The sequence below is a fragment of the Dromaius novaehollandiae genome, chromosome 27 (assembly GCF_036370855.1).
Source record: "Dromaius novaehollandiae isolate bDroNov1 chromosome 27, bDroNov1.hap1, whole genome shotgun sequence".
Lineage (NCBI taxonomy): Eukaryota > Metazoa > Chordata > Aves > Casuariiformes > Dromaiidae > Dromaius > Dromaius novaehollandiae.
Window position 1 is genome coordinate 1,805,075 of NC_088124.1, and position 17,263 is coordinate 1,822,337.

At 41.6% G+C, this 17,263-nt stretch overlaps 1 protein-coding gene across 1 annotated transcript in view; it reads right to left on the reverse strand.

Annotated features, from left to right (window-relative positions):
* The window catches only part of IGFN1 (immunoglobulin like and fibronectin type III domain containing 1), a 44,076-nt gene that overhangs the window by 22,174 nt on the left and 4,639 nt on the right, over nt 1-17,263 (reverse strand). The window contains exons 2-12 of the mRNA XM_064498050.1: nt 16,423-16,575; nt 11,539-11,598; nt 10,897-11,019; nt 7,015-7,154; nt 6,433-6,532; nt 5,514-5,561; nt 4,574-4,619; nt 3,586-3,760; nt 2,845-2,958; nt 1,637-1,808; nt 749-1,021 (exon numbers count right to left, since the gene is read on the reverse strand). Of these exons, the coding sequence (XP_064354120.1) occupies nt 749-1,021; nt 1,637-1,808; nt 2,845-2,958; nt 3,586-3,760; nt 4,574-4,619; nt 5,514-5,561; nt 6,433-6,532; nt 7,015-7,154; nt 10,897-11,019; nt 11,539-11,557 (1,210 nt within the window). The 5' untranslated portion in view covers nt 11,558-11,598; nt 16,423-16,575. The remainder of the gene's footprint in view (nt 1-748; nt 1,022-1,636; nt 1,809-2,844; nt 2,959-3,585; nt 3,761-4,573; nt 4,620-5,513; nt 5,562-6,432; nt 6,533-7,014; nt 7,155-10,896; nt 11,020-11,538; nt 11,599-16,422; nt 16,576-17,263) is intronic.

Genomic DNA, 17,263 nt, shown 5'->3' on the forward strand with positions numbered 1-17,263 from the left:
ACCTGAAGACTAAAGATTCCAGTACTATTAATTCAAAATTCAGGTTTTTCTCAGAGGAACAGTGGAGCTATCAGGTCACATGCAGTTTTGATTTTCACACCAGATACCATTTCAGCAGTGTTAATGGCTCAGTGAAAGCAGTGGCCAGTTCCCTTGTAAGCCTTATTTAGCAACCTTTTTGTTTCTGAAAAGTCATCAGACAAAGCCCTTACGAGAGACAGCAGCTTTTGCAGCAGCAGGAACTCAACAGAAAGCAGAGCAATGACCTTTTAGAAGTAAAAAAATAGAAGTCACCTGACTGATAATCTGCTTTCACTGAAAGGCATGTTTTCCCATCTTCCCAGCTTCTTCTAACATGCTTAACCTCTGATTTGGAAAGAAAAATACTATCTAGAAGACACCCATGAAAGCTCCTTAATCCCCTGTACATTGTACTTTGTTCACGCAGTGGCAGCTTTGTGAAAAACACATGTTGAGACAGGGATTATTTTTAGACAACTGATGGACAACATACCACATTATAGTAATAGTAGAGGAAATGAGCCAAGATTTGTCAGGACTAACAAAAAGGGTAAATTTTGTCTCATCTGAGGAGGAACATGGGTCTAACCTGGCCCTCATTTCTCCAAATACAGTTTAGGAACTAGAGACTTCACAAATCATTTCTCAGCACAGTATCATCTAACAGAGCAACCAGACAGTGAGAGGTATACTATATATGCCACAGGAATAATACAGTGTCACTTACACTCTACAATAAGCCAGGCATTTGAGGAACAGAGCCCAGTGTCGAGCGTGTACATGCCACTGTCGGAGGGCAGAGCATTTTTGATAATCAGCTGGTGGGTCAGACCATCAGGTGTTACAGAGATCTGGTGCTTCTCACTTGCCTCGAGGAGGTGGTTTTTGCATAGCCACACAGCATCGTAGCAGGGAGCACGTAGGGTACACTCAAAGACAGCATCATCTTTCTCGAGGCAACGTATGTCACTGAGCGGGTGCTCAAATCTCACAGGGATGGCTGCAATGGAAAATCAAAGGCTATAGACAGGAAACAGAGGGACTTCTGTCTTCCAAGAAAAGCTTGTTGCAGTAGAAGGAAGAAAGAAAAGAACTTCTCAACCCTGTGAACACCGGTTTAAGCAGAAAAAAGAAAAACTGGGATGTGCACCTGTGCCCAGTTCTAAAGGACAGAGAAAGAGATATTTACTATCTTCTTGTACATTTATACTATCCACCACTCTGATATGGGGGTAGCTTGCAGTCATTAAAGGATTTTAGCATCATACTACTACTACTGAGGTTGCTTGTTATTATTCTGACTTTACACAAGGAAACTACAGCATAGGTTAAGTTAAGAATTTGTTTATGTTCACCCAGAAGTCAGAGCCAAACTGGTACTTGAGCCTAGTTCTTTGGACTACAAATGAAACACCTCCATCACATAATCACCCTCCTGCCATTTTCCACCTGTGTCATATGAGGAGAGAGCCCTTACTTGGCAACACAAAAACAGTCTTCTGTAGTTATCAGTTTTTACTGTTGAGCTTTGTACATACTCCTAAGTTAAATTTCACACCAAAAAATAATTTCTTGTTACAGCTGCACATTGCATGCATCAAATTCAAGTCCTTACATTCAGGTTCCAACTCAGTTGAGAAAACAGGCACATCATCCACTCTGACTTGGTACAAGCCTGCATCTTCTGGCTGCACATCGTTGACAATGAAATAATACTTTTTTCCTACTTGCTTCAGGTAGCGCTTTCTGTATTCATTCCCTGTTCCATATCTCACCCTCTTACCATCCTAGGAAAAGATAAGACATACTCTTAAAGGCAATGAATAACTAGTGCAAGGCATTTCAAATCAATTAGGCCAAATTTGTGCTGAAATTGCCTTGTTGATGTCAATGAGTCACAACAGAGAAGGCTACAGTCTATTATTACTTACAGTGGACTGCTGCTGCTCATTGCTCATAAAACATATAGGCAATGCTAGATGCAGTAAGTCCGGCACAGAAGAGAACGTCTGACTCTCAGACTTGGCAAAATGATACTACTTTTCTAGCTCACATAAGGTTGTGGGCTTAACAAATGGTATTCTCTGTAACTTTGAAGACAAAGTATTTTTGTTGCTTAGATTTTAGCACCTTCAAAGATGGATAAGCAGGCAAGTTCACCCCTCTCCAACCTGTGATACACTTGGGTTACTTTCTCCACTTTGTGGCTGCATGGACTTTGCCTCATGTGTTCAATTCAGAAGTTCATAGAGTTAGTCTAATCTCCTCTTGCAAAGCAAAATCAGATAACTTTTCCCATTTTCCCTAACTTAAATCCACTAACTACAGTTTGACTAAAATATATCTTCCAGAAAACATCCACAGCACTGATCACCTGGGGAGCACAACAGAATAACTACATAATTACACTGGATGTTTTATCTCCTTGCAATCTTCTTTCACAGAAAGTGAATTAGAATGGAATATAACACTCAAACAAAATCAGTCTGTTTTTCTGATAAAAGACTCCAGGCATCTGTTAGAATTTTCTCTTACCTGAAGTGCTCTTGAAGTCAAAAGATGTCAGTAGCTGACTGAAATGATTCCCCTATACTTGAATCTTCAAATCCCAAGTGATATGCACCACCAAAGACTATGTGCTTCCCCACACCAACACTTCTCTCTAACCAAACAAGGATTCTGATCAAGGGATCTGACGGACAGACAGCTTCCTGGGACAACGTTTATCTGCTCTCAGCCACTGCCCAGTGGATCGACCATTTCACATAAAAGACTTCAGTTACTGTTATGAACTGCCCAACACATCCCCCGCCCTCCCCTTACCTTAAACAGATAAATTTTGCTGTTACTGTTTTTCAGGTCCATCTCTAGACTCAATGTAGCCTTTCCCTCTTTGTCGACCCTGATGTGTTGCTGGTTCTTGATACTGCGCATTAACTGTAGAAAAAGATACAAGCACCTAGTAAATGATAAGGCTGGCATGACAGAAGTTCTTAAGCTGCCAAACTACTGTGAAACCTACTTTTTATCTGTATAGAAAAGAACTACCTCTAACTTTATATGTATGGAAGAAGCACCTGCAAGTTTCCGCTGTTTCCTCCTGTAGGCAAATTACATTTTACCTGCTACCCTCCTGGTCATTCACAGACTCTGCAATCGCTATTCGTCCAGTTTTCTAAATGTCCCTGTATGTGAATCTAAATGTCCCTGCACGTGTATCTTGACTCTTAGGTAATAACTCATCAATTTGATGTCCAAATTCTCATCAGAGGCAGCCAGATACAGAATTTAGCCATGGGGATTGCTAAAAGGATTATCCTAAGTTCATTATCTCCTAAAATTTTAAAGTGGACTCCAAAAAATGTCAATAACATTTCATCGATGTCAGTATAGAAGTGGGACTTCTTTAAAGCATTGCAGCAAATCATTCTCTGTCATACAGTAAAATTTTCAATCTACAGGGCAACTTAGGAAGGCATAGCTTATCTTCAGAACTGATTCAGGAAACATAGAACTCTGCAGTTCTTTAAAAATCAGTGTTTCAGTGGCTTCAGTTTGTCTTACTTCTCCATGTTCAATCTCTGTGTCCTTCCTTATCTCCTGCAGCTTTCTCAGCATCCCACGGAAGTCTGTAATTCCATATTTCATACAGATTCTTTCGTAATCTCTTTTATCGGCATGCAGCAACAGTTGCAAGATTGCTTCTTTGTCCACTGGTTTTGGTGGTGGTCGTGGGGCTCTTAGAACAAGAAAAAAAAAAAGACCTAAAAATTTTGACAGAGAACAAGAACTTGATGTTCCCTTAATCTTAACCCCTTCATCTTCCTCTCCAATCTTTCTGTAGTTCATTCACCTGCCCCTGTAGAGGTAGAGGATGGGACTCTTTTGGGACAGGTTTTCTGCATCTATCCTATCAAATGAAACAGTGCCAGGGCACATTCTTGTTCTGGGATGTCCAGGGCACTGGAATGCAATTGTCCAGACTGTTAAATTGTCAGCAGAGTCCCTGGCACAGTTTGACCCAGGCCAACTTGCACTCTTTTGAATAATTTCTTGGCTCAGTTTAGGACTTTGCACACGCCACGGATCATTCCCATTGGGCAGACTTTGCGAGGCCATCCACTTGGGATGCAAAGGGAGTTCACTAGTGTGCACATGGCAGGCTCCGCAGTTGGCCTGGGGGCCAGAGCTCATCCCTGGTACTGTTGTATCCCTTGATACAGCTCCCTGATAAGCCAAAAATATCATTACCTGAAGCACGTGTCACTAAACTAGGAAGCTGTTAGCTAAAAAAAGGAATAGCAGAGAGATCTTTTAAGACAAAACCTTGTAGTGCAGAGGAACATACACCTCAAAACAAGGTTGGTACCTTGCATTTATCTCAGCCTAACAGACATTGGCAAACTGTTCTGTTATGTATCTCCATGTTGTGCCTCATAGCAACTTTGGAAACAAGAATTGCTGCGTTAAATGTTTATGAAGCTGTCCTTGGCCCTATCATATTAAGAAACAACTAGGAAGTGTAACAATGGCCTTCCTTATGGAGGTTTACCGCTTTCTCAGCAGCTTCCTGAACTCCTGAATTTTCTTCTTTAATTCTGTTAAAGGCAAAAAGAAAAAACATTCAGGTAAGAAAATGGAGCTACCCAACAAAGTAAAATATATAGCTCAAAAAAGAAAGATCATGTGAAATAGCCACCAAGAAGAGGTCATTTGACTATACGGTGTTCAACTTCAGGTGTTTTTACCCTTCTGAAAAACTGCCATAAGACTTATTGTCAGGTTTATCAGCCATAGCTCTGTTCTTTGAGAGCCACTACAGTTCATCCTTTCCTACAGTTCTTTCCTCTCTTTTCAGAGCAGATGCTCTGGACTGTGGTAAGACCCACTATTTCCCAGCCACATTAACATGTTAGACCCAGCTGCATTTGACATAACAAAATTCTTTTCTAGCATGTACCTGGAATCATTAATCAGAACAGCACAAAACCAAGAATGTCACTTCAGCCAAAGGTAAACAGCAAGCAGAAAGAGTGGACAGAACACTAGATATTTATTATCCCTTCTCTTACTTCATAATTTACAAGACTTGGGTAAATTCCAAGGCCAGTAAAGACGGATGAGCTCCTGAAGAATTATATTGGTGTTTCTTTGTTAAAAATTCCTCTTCAGCTGCTACTGTTGCTGCCCATTCAACCCTGCCTCCTTCTCAGGCTGAAGACTTTAAGACTTACTATTCCCTTTTCTCCTGCTGTAATATCTATAGGAGAATGAACTACTCCTTCTCTGTTAGTGCCAGGGAGGCAGGTACATCCTAGCAATATTTTGCTGTTACTTCCTGAAAGATCCTTGGCACCTTCTCATGCAACTGTCTCACTTCCTGCTTGCTTCACCTGAACTGATTTTATTTCTCACATTAAAGAAGGACAATAAATAATAACGAGGTTGACAGAGGTGCATATGGTATGCCAAAAAAATTACAAATAGCTCACCATCAGCAGGATGAATGGGAATTTGTCTCGCTTTCCTCTTAAAGCCAACTGATAGTTTAGGAGAGAAAAGAGGAAAAACAATCCATAAAATGAACAAGATAACACTCAGACTAATACCAGTCAGCCAATGAACTATAAAACATATGCAGCTGTTATCAATGCAAGAGAAAATCCCAGTCTGGATTTCTTTGTCAAGCTGACATGGATTCCTTGTAATTCCCATCTGTAATTCAGTATTCCTATTGCAATAGCCTCTGTGCTTACTGGATACACTATGCAGTGGAGGAGACAGTTTCTGCCCTAAGACACTTATGGTTTAAGCAACTGTAGGAAATATTAGCATCTTGTTTTAGAGATGGAGAACTGAGGGTGCAAGGATTATCTGGCCAAATGCAGATGGGGGCCTTCTACACTTACTTCATAGGCAGAGAGGGGAAAGGAGCACTTCCAACAGTCCACCTCCCACACAAGCAGATTCCCAGAATAAGTCAGTTATACCATTCCCACAAAGTGCCCATTTCTCTCCTCTGACTATAAAGGAAATCAGGGGACTAGGTCAGGTGCACCACATACATCCAATGTGAAGTGAGACGGATCTCTCCCGAAAGACTAAACAACTTGTCCAACTTCATAAAGAAACAATGGAGCCAGATCAACACTAAATCCAGACATTCTGAGCATGCTTCAGCAAACTGAGCATAATAGCTACCTTCTTCTCCCTTGCCTTACAGTTCATCACTGTCATGGAGCTACAAAAGCTAGGGGAGTCACAGAAGACCTTGTGTTCTCAGTGACTGGAAAAATAGCCCTTCACACCAAGGATATCTGGACAATGCTCTGGGCACCCACTCCCACAGCATAGCAAAATCAACTACTTGGGACCATAGGACCTTCGGACTACAGAACCTGCCAATCCTACCTTGTATGATCCTGAGGCCAGCAGTGCACACAGCTTCCCCATACTCATTCACAGCAGAGCAGCGATACATATCAGTATCATCTACAGTGAGTTTATTTATCTTAAAAAGAAGAACATAGTAAGAACTGGCAGTCATGTGGTATGATTCGGTTATCCACCTTCTAATAAAACAGCTACTCAGTGACATCTCAGATCTTTCTTCTGTTCCCAGGATGACTCTAAAAAGCTTTCTTTTCTATTTTTTGTGTGTTATTTCAGATCTGGTGACATCTGTACTTATTCTCATTTGTGACCTCTTTAAACCATTTTGCTCTTTTGAAAAAATATTTTAAGAAAAGAAAATCACACAGTGTCATCAACTGTAGTTTTTGCAATGTACATCAAACTAGACCTTCAGCTCCTCTTCCTATTTCATCTTGAAGCTCAATATACGGATGGAGTGAAGCAATTCAACCCTGAGCTGTTTTACACTTTTCAAATACTGTCTTCCCTACATAGTTCTGCTAGATTCCACCCACATTTCCCTGGTGGCCCATTGCTCTCTCTGCTTAATGGGCTCTCTCTGCAGTATTTGACCCTTACCTGCAGAATGAATTCATTCGTAATGGCACTGAAGGATGTTTTGTATTTGGCAGGATCATCCATTCCTCCTTTTGTACGCTTCCATTCCACATCAGGCTTCGGGACACCCTTGACCACAGCTCTGAAAATGGCATTTTTACCTTTCAAAAGAGGCAAAAGATGACTCATTTAAGAGAGACTTGAAGAAAGGTGATGAAAAAGGAACAAGCCAAGATTAAAGATGGTATTCACCTCTCCTAATTTTAGCCATTTAGTGTTTGGCTGCCTAATTGAAATGAGTCATTTAGGGGACTTGCTGTTCCAAACTCAGGCAAGAGCACATTTATCCCCATTAACTATAAAAGCAGTCTAAATCATTCACTCAGATGTAGACAACCACACAATAGCTGTCTAAAGGTGGGGATGACTCTGGCACTAGGATCCCTATGTAATCAACAGAGCGATCTGCAGAGTGTGCCATCTCTCCCGTCTTAGGCAGAATCATCCTTTGGAAATACTTAGCTCTTTTCATTTGCTCAATAAAGGAAACCTAAAACTACTAGCTTACATCAAATGTCTAAGTGCATGCAACTAACACATCTGCAATAATCCTTATTCTACCTTACTGGCTTTCCAAAAGATTACTTGGAAACTAACTATAAAATTCATCACTGACAAGTACGGTCTCTGCCTGCATTTTTATTGCACACCCGTGTGGATAGAGAAATTGTGCACCCAAGAGATGGATTTTAACCTTAAATTTGCTATCATGGTCTGATTTCTAACTCCCTTCATATTTGAGAAGGGTCAGATAACAGGCACTATCAAGTCCAGGCAGGGCTACTTTTCCCCACATCAATAATGGCAGGGTTTGCCTGTATTCAATAAAAAAGGCTTTCCAAAAAGTGGTGCCAGCTATGACTGCTAACATCTTCTGTTCATCTCTGAAATCAACAACATTACGGCAAGTTCAGTCTAGACTTGCTTCTGGTGCAGTTTCGATCAATACCAATTTGTATGCAACTACCTCTGCCACAGCCTAGCCATGAAATGACAAAATTCATTCTCCTTATACATTTCTCCCTTCAAGCTCCCATTACTTCTCCATTCTTTCAGAGCCTCCCCTTTGTTGCTACAACACTGGGCAGGATATTCTGTAACAGGGGACTCACCATGCTGGGGAGCCCTGACTCCAAACATCAGTAAAATCCATCTGTGAACACCAGTCACTGTTCCTGGTTGCATTTTCATTTGGATAAAATGGAGATGAAAACAAGTAGATACCCTCTCTGCCTCTACCCACTCAAGAAAACACGTTCTTCACAGACAACGCTGTACCACATCTTGGAGAATCAATGGAGGGTGCAGGGCTTCTCCATGCATTCTCACGCATGTCATCTTTCTGCAACACCTTTCTTGTCTTCTAGCCTGGTACCACCTTGCACTTTACATACATCTGGCTCTCCGTTTTGAAGAGGCAAGGAAGGGAGAAGAGATGGGGTAGCCTGTGAGCTTTCTCCTTTACATCTGCTCCCCTAAGAACATGAGTGTACTGCAGCTGACACCTCAAACTTTTAACAGCTTTATCATTGCCTAGTACAAATCTTTTTTGTTGTTTTTTTCCTCCTAATAGGCTTTCAGGACATGAGAACAAATATAAAAAAGCAAGTCATAGAAATGACTCACACATGCAGACATGACAGAGATGTAGGTAAGTGGGAGTGCCTTAGTGGAACAGAAACAGAGATGAGTTGTCATGGACGTGGTTCAGGGAGGAAATGATCAGTCTCTCTCCTCTGTAATAGCTCTGGTCTTCAGGTGACTAACACTGTGGAGATGTCTCCTCAGAAAGTCTTGCAACATTTCCCACAACCTTCTGTAGAATCACCATCAAAAGATAGACAGCATGCTCCCGCAAAGTAGGCCCTTTCCTGCCATGCAATCAACAGATTTTTACCAAGAGGTATCTTTCTTCCAACTCTTTCTGGGCTTGTAATACCAAAACTATCTATTATTAAAGTTTATTTCCACTTGCTTATAACTTTGTCAAATTGTAGCCATTCTGTCTGGAGTTTCCCATATTTGTCATCTACCACAGGACACAACTACTCTGCCATGAGTATCATTTAATCCATGCACCGAATGAAAAGGGGGAATGATCATAGTGCATCTGCATAGACACTGAATTCAGGTTACACAGTGACTGCCCTGAATGTTCTGACATTTTTGCATATGAACGATGAAGATCCTACTTTAAATCACACAACGTGGAAAATTCAGATAGTGTGGCCAGACACTGCCTTGGTCCATGCCTGAAATTTGCATGCAGAAGGTGGAGAAGGAGGAAGATGAGGGATGCACCACTAGAGGCCACTGTGCTCCTCCGTACAATCTCAATAGTCCACGAAAATCGACACGTGTGTGACAACAAAACTGAAATCCATAGTGCTGGAAACTGTCCAGTCTTGTGAAAGAGGAGGGGCTGCAAAATTGGTTACTTCACTCTGAAAAATGTGGAAGTCTCCTCAAGGGCCTCACTGGAGATTACTGGAAGGCTTCCCACTGATTTTGGGTTCATTAGTTGTCTTCTCTGTATTCCATGAAAGAAGCATATTGCTTCTTTAGTGGCTGATACACCAGAGAGCTGTGCTGCCATTCAGAGGGACCTCAACAGGCTGGAGAGATGGGCAGAGAGAAACCTCATGAAGTTCAATAAAGGGAAGTGCAGAGTCCTGCACCTAGGCAGGCATAACCCCATGCACCAGCACAGGCTGGGGGCTGATCTGCTAGAAAGCAGCTCTGCAGAAGAGGACCTGGGAGTCCTGGTAGACACCAAGCTGACCATGAGCCAGCAATGTGCCCTTATGGCCAAGAAGGCCAGTGGTATCTTGGGTTGCATTAGGAAGACTATTGCCAGTAGGTCGAGGGAGATGATCCTCCCCTCTACTCAGGCCTGGGGAGGCCACCTCTGGAGTACTGTGTCCAGTTCAGGGCTCCCCAATGCAAGAGAGACATGGAGTCACTGGAGCGAGTCCAGCGAAGGGCTACTAAGATGATTAAGGGACTGGAGCATCTCTCATACAAGGAAAGGCTGAGAGAGCTGGGACTGTTCAGCCTGCAGAAGAGAAGGCTGAGGGGGGAACTTATCAATGTGTATAAGTATCTGAAGGGAGGGTGTAGAGAGGATGGAGCCAGACTCTTTTCAGAGGTGCCCAGCAATAGGATGAGAAGCAATGAGCACAAACTGAAACACAAGAAGTTCCATCTGAGCATGAGAAAACACTTTTTTTCTGTAAGGGTGACAGAGCACTTGGACAGGTTGCCCAGAGAGGTTGTGGAGTCACCTTCCCTGGAGATATTCAAAAGCCGTCTGGACGCAATCCTTGGATACATGCTCTAGGTGACGCTGCTTGAGCATGGGGGTTGGACTAGATGCTCTCCAGCAGTCCTTTCCAATCTCAACCCTTCTGTGATTCTCAATAGAGAAGCACAGTCTAAACAGTGTCAGAAGTACACCTTAATTTAAAAAGCAGTTAATCTTAGTGCTGAACTCTCATAACACAAGTTACTTCAACAGGAAAAAAACTTTTTCAAGGTACTTAATCTTTTGCTGCAAAATATTTACCCTGAGAGCTTCCTTCAGATTTCACAAGATTAACTGCATATATTAGGAGCCAGATTTTGATCTCCCATATACTAGTAAAACCTCGGGATAGCTCCATCAGTACAGATGGAATTTTCATCAGTACAACAAAGGCCTTGGCCACACAAAGCTTTTTCTGCTTGTTTGTTTAGTCAAATCTCTTTAGAAACTTCATTTAACTAAGGTAATTGTTTCATGCAGGTGAGATAAGGAGTCAAGCCTCCAGCCCTGTGACTTCAACCGTTTTTCACGAGTCTCACCTTCCTGTAACGTTAGGGTGACAGGTTTCCGCTCAAAGTCAGGTGTACTGCATCCTTCTGGAATATCATCAACAAACTGAGTGATTGTAACTCCTAGGATGGAAGATTTCTTGAAGATTTTCACTAGAAAGGCAAGGAAAACACACTGAAATAAGATAACACATTAATTCTTTAGAAACAGCACCTCAGTCTGCATTTCTTCCCTGCAGAACACTTAACTGTTCCTGCTTAGCTCCTCTTAGACTAGTAGAGCACCTATGCTTTCTAGCACTACAGGGTGTGAATTCAAATTCTAGAGCATTAAGGGCCATGGTTTTGTGTTGACTTATGATAAAGCTAGGGTCCTAGTGGGAAAATCTGCAATCTGGATTGCAATCCAGGGGCACATCAGCTCACATGTCTAGTAATGTTTTGGCTAGAGAATCTTTTACATCAGTTACTATTCCAAATAAACCTTCAAGATCTGGCATAAGGAAAACACTATTGCAAAGGTAAGCAAAATCTGATGGGCCAGGTACTGGTGTGTCTCCTTACGGTGGTAAGACAGATGCCTTATTTTCAAACAAGAAAAGCAAGTTGCACTTATTCGCAGGGGTTTCCCAGTTTCCCAGATAAGTTTCTCAGCTGTGGCTGTTCTCTCACCTGCCTGATGGCTTGCCATGATGCCTTGTTCAGCTCCTTGTTTTCAACAACAAAACCTTCCTGGAAGACAACAAATCATTTCATTATTTACAGTTCACAAGAAAAACAAAAGCCCTTAATACTATTCAGCTGGTTGTTTCATACGACAGTTTCATGCCTATCCAGTCATGAAAGGCCTGCTAATTAACATAGCTCTGCTTCCTCTTTCCAAAGCACCCTCAGCACCATTCCCCTCCTCTCCGACCGTGACACAGTTTTGAACCACGAGCATATCACAAACCAGGCAGCAGGGCTAAATGGACACGTCACACATCTATCAGCATCCCTGTGTTGCATCTTCCATTTCCATGTTGTCTGGCTTCCTTCCAAAGACCTCCTCTCGTGCACCAGGCAGATATTACACCACATGGCACTTAAGCAGTAAGTTCTAATGGATGGCAAGAGCAGTTGCTGAGAAGAAAGCCATAGAGATGGATGCCTGAACTGAGGCATGGAGCAACAGCACATCCTGATCTAAATTAGCTTGTCTAATTTAGCAACAGGCCAACAGACCTGAGAGCAAACTACAGGTTAGTACTTATTCTAGAAAGAAATGGTAAAGTGCCAGCTTGGCATTAAGTAGTCGTTGTTATAGATCACTCGTGTGACCTTCTGCCAAAGGTGTCTCCCTGTATTTATAAAATGGACAACGTGTAATGTAACATATCACTATCTTCCAAGCAAACTGTGAAGGCAGATTCTTTGCCATATGAGAGATACTCAGAAACTATAGAGTTACCGAAGCTCTGAAAGAGCAATTAGATTAGATTCCCATGTGGGATTAACGCTGTGTCTCTATTTACCCTCTGCACTCATTCAGTCAACACAGAGTCACACTAGAACATGCAAATTTTAACAGTTTTAGAAAGCAGACGGACCTTGACAGCACTCTTATGATCTTATTTCTGTTATCTGTAGCAAGAGACATACTCATGCAACCTGCTATTGCCAAGTTACATCAGATGAAAACTCCGGGTAGAACCCCAGCACTTCCTGACATTACACATTTCGCTTGGAGTTGCATTATTATTTTATTCTTTGTGATCTTGTGCTTGGTTTCAGCTAAGGGTAAGAGACAACGAAGCTAACAAAAATCATTTGTGCTTTATGTCCCACAGGAAGGCTAAAGAAAGTATAATTCACAATATTTCTGGGTCAAATTCTGAATCAAAAGGATAAATTTTGTTTTTCCATTAATCTTTAGATGCAAATAAGAACACAGACATTTCCCCCAAAAAAATAATCAGGTTCCACTGTTGTCCTTAACACAGATTTTATTTTAGGGTCCTGCAAACCATAGAAATCTCATGAGTAACTTCAGGATCACTACTATCACTACCTGGAAAATCATTCCATGAACCTCACTCTTTAGTGGAGATGCATGTGAAACAACAGAAATGAGAGATGATGCATGGCACTGTGTGAGTCACAGCCAAGTCCTCTCTTTACATGACCTCCCAAGTCTGGCGTGGGTGAATTTTGTTACCATTCACCAAACAAGAGCTTTATATATCAGTGTTTCAGCTTTTGTGTGTTGGTAATTTTGCATATCACACAGCTACTTTTGTAAACCACTAGTAGATGTTTTAAATTTCAAATCAAAGAAGGGAATGAGCAGCTTGTATGAAGGAAAAATGCAAAACTGAAATGATCAAAAGATGGTTCCAGGTTGAACTGGTCAGGGCACTGCACAGCTGACGACTGAGTTCTTCAGAGACTCTTGACTGTCTTCTCCTGATGGGCTTCATCTGTCCTCCACAGAAGTACTGTGCTATATTAATAGCAAACACTAATTTACATAGCAAATATCCAGTCAGGCTGCACCAACTGCCTTTTACAGTTTTGTGTCTTTCTAAACATGTCACCACTTCTGGAGCTGAAATATCTAATGCTTACAACTCTCAACAAACATGATTACATGTCATTAGCTTGTACAGTATTATCTAAGCTCTTTTTAAAAACTGTTAGGGTCAGATTTATTCTTTGTTACTCCTGATTTCTTCTTTCAACTTTAGGCAATACTAATGGGTATCTATATTGCAACATGAACATACTCTTCAGGTTCAAAACTATATTTGATCAAGAAACTTAAGAATTTTATGTGACTGAAATGCATCTTGTCTAACACAGACAGACAGAGGTTCACAGTAAGGTCTGACTTTGGATAGACATCAAAATAGTTACAAACTATTGCAAGTTGGCTATTGCTCAAATCTAGTAAAAAACCCAAAATGCTGACAGATATTTATACAGATAGGAATAGGCACCATGTGCACATCTTTCAGTGTACCATATCCACTCTGTGCTATTAACTGCTGAGTTCACAGGGCCTTACATATTTTAGAAATTCACATGGATTAAAGATAAGCTTCTGTGAGTCCTTAAACTCCTGTGAATTCTTGCCTTCTGGAGAGTGAGACAGAAGGATGTTAATGCCTCACATTTATTGCACAGTTAAAATAACAGTGTCGGGAAATGCAAGAGGGCATTCCTTCAGCAGACTTAATCCAACTACATCGAATTTTCTACTGTCTTCTGTGTTAAATGTGGACCAGGAAATACCATATCTGCTGGCACAGGATCTTTCACACTCTTTGTTGCTTACTTTTAAAATTTCTATTATTTATTAAATTCTATTATAAAATTTCTATTCTATATTAAAATTTCAACAAAACTGTCTTGTTACATGAAAAATCACGTTTTTATTTTGATTTCAGCTCAATACTAAAAAAAAGAATCATAGAATTTTTAAAAGAAATGAAAAATAAAAAATCCCTACCACAACCTGTCATGGTGGAATTTATATCAACACTCACAGCTGCCTAAAACATAGCTGCCCACACTAACATGATCACTGAAGTTGCTATTCAGTCAATGGAGGCAGAAGAGTACTTCCAAAGGGCAATTCACCCTTTCTATATGAAATGCTGTTCACCAGCTCTCAGCACAACAGGGCTAACACTGGAAGTGGCTCAACACTCACTCTCCTCTGAAAAATACATGTGATCTTCATTCACTAGCCGTGTTTAGGTAACTCAGACTTGTCTATTTCTCTCCCCAGCCAGAAGTCTGCCCAATTTTCAGCTGCAGAGATGTCCCCTTTAGAGGCAGTGGCAAAGCTTCCAACTGCACTTCCAAGTGGCTCCAACTGCAGAGCAAGCCCTTGACTATTAGCAATATTTTTAATCTTGCAAAATAAACTAGACAGCCTGATGGGATGGGAGGTCTGCCCTTCATCTTGTCTATCCATCAATTTGTCTGGATGAGACAGCGCAACAGCCCGTATACCCTTGCGCACTATGACTGGACACTTGCGATAGGGCCATAAATCTGTTAACTGAATAAGTGAAACATTTAGGAGTCACAGGATTTGGAGGTACTAGTGGTGTCACAAGTAGTTGTTTATGAGGTTCACACAGTGTAACACATGGACAAGATGTGACATAATTGCTGGCAGGGACAGGTGAACAATATTAGTCAAACTTGTAGAGAAGTGACAGACAGCAAGTGGTACAAACGTTCAAACGTAGGTAGAGTCCAGAGACATGGGATGTACCACAGACATTGGCACAAGCACAGGACTATGTGGAGTACAAGGCCATTAGCATAGCCCACATTAGATGAATTGAATTAGCATTAAAATAAATTAACCAGCAACAGATGCAGCCATTTATTTTGCTTTGGCAATTCAAAAAAAATTAGCCCCAACCCAGTGAATGTGCTAAACAAAATACCAAATCATTTTGTGTTCACTCTCAAGTTCTAGCTGTGCATTACACTAGAGAATCCAGACACTCACTGAGAAGAGGGGTGTCTCACTTAAAAATTCTCTCTCTTAGTTTTGGGGCGAGAAGAGGTTAATTTTTTAACTTTTAATTTTTTTTTAACATTAAGTAATATTTTGAGTCTGTGTCTTCTCATTTCTGAAGATTTTTTTAAAGCAAAATCTCAGAGACTTTGGTTAGAACTTCAGAACTGAAGGCCAGCAACCGCAGAAGTGCAACTTCATGAAAACTTTTGAGCCAGTCAGAGGGGAACCTCAGAAGCACTTCAGTGATGAATGGAGGCCTTGCGTAGAGCGGGGAGGAATGTTCAAGGATCAGATTCTGTGAGATTTATCCCTTCAGTAAATCTATACTTGACTTGATCTTCTCTTCTATCTCAGGGGTTATGAATATAACATATGATTGCTCATGCCATCCACAATTGACGTATGCATGCACCAGATACTCTATAGCTATTTCCTTATGAAAGTGGCCTTGAGACAAAATGCCAGAAGACAGACACCATCTGTGTTGCCCAACTGAATCAAAATGATTAAGCCATAAGAGCAGTGAACAGGACAATTCATGTCAGTTTGGTGAAGCAGATACGAATGGCAGCATGAAAACAGGCAGTTTGTTGATGCCGGTGTCCGCAACACACCCCTAAATACATTCCTAACGTAGACATGCATTTTCACACACACATTAAATTTACAGCAAGTACCACAGAGCAAATACAACAGAGCTTTAAAAAATGTCCAGAGGGAAAAACAACACATTACTACTAGCTGTCAAAAGAAACAGCGCCTCCAAGATAACAAATGTTAGAAACCACAGCATACTTGCTACTTGCCACACATTAGCTCATCAACAGATGAGGCAGATCTTCAAACAGCCAGCCATTTTAGCAGGGAAATCAGTGTGTGCCATAGGAAGCCGTTCCGCACAGAACATTTACAGGCAATATGAAGACCTATAGCAATACGGAGGACTGCCTGCTGTGACAGTGAAGGTGACACCTCATAATCCCAGGTCTGTATCACCCACATACAAATCTCAGCAAAGGCATGATCAAACTCACTTCTTTACAGGTTGAGCTTTTGAGCTGATCCCACTTGAAGTCAGTACTGCGTCTCCCAGGACCAGTCTGTTGTCTGCTGCTTTGTCTGTTGGCTCAGACCAGAGCGCTCTTCATAGCTGTTCAACGAGTCTCTTTGTCACCGGTATTAGTGATCTGTATGGAAGAAACCGCAACTCTTATCAATCTGTTGTAAATACCACTAAGTGGCAGAACAAATGACTAATTCTTGTCCCCCTCTCACTTCTCTACTCTCCGAGAAGCTAGGCCTGCGCTCAGGAGCTGCTCAGCCAGGATCTCTCCATACTGCACTGTGTGTGGTTGTATGGGGCTCATTATACACCCACGTATACGCCCATACGCAGCACCAGGGGAGGCGTGCTTGAACCCAGTGCCTTTGGCAAGCCTCAACTGAGGCAACATGCCAGCTTGGTCAGGTGCGACAATCAGTCAAGGCAATGCTTGATTTCTAAGCGCAGGCTGGATCAAGACTTTGTGCCTCAAAGAAGGACAAACACTTGTGCAGATCAATGGCTTGTCAAGGCAAGGGACGAAGTTTTGCCAGACACACCAGCAGACTGGTCCTCAGAGGAGGCCATCAGTCCATAGAAGAGTTCATAATTCCTTTGAAGAGAAGTAAAAACAGCAGATTAATACATTTGTATGTGGGACAGCCAAGTCTGGGCTTGGCCTTCATAGTAGTCTTTCAGTCTGCGTAATTCTGAAAGGCCTTAAGAAGAGCTGAAGGAAATTTAGTTCCTTGTAGAACAGCTTCACTGCTATAGCCAAAACAGACACTTCACTTTGCAGTCTTTTCTTCCAGCACAATTATGAGGCTGATCAA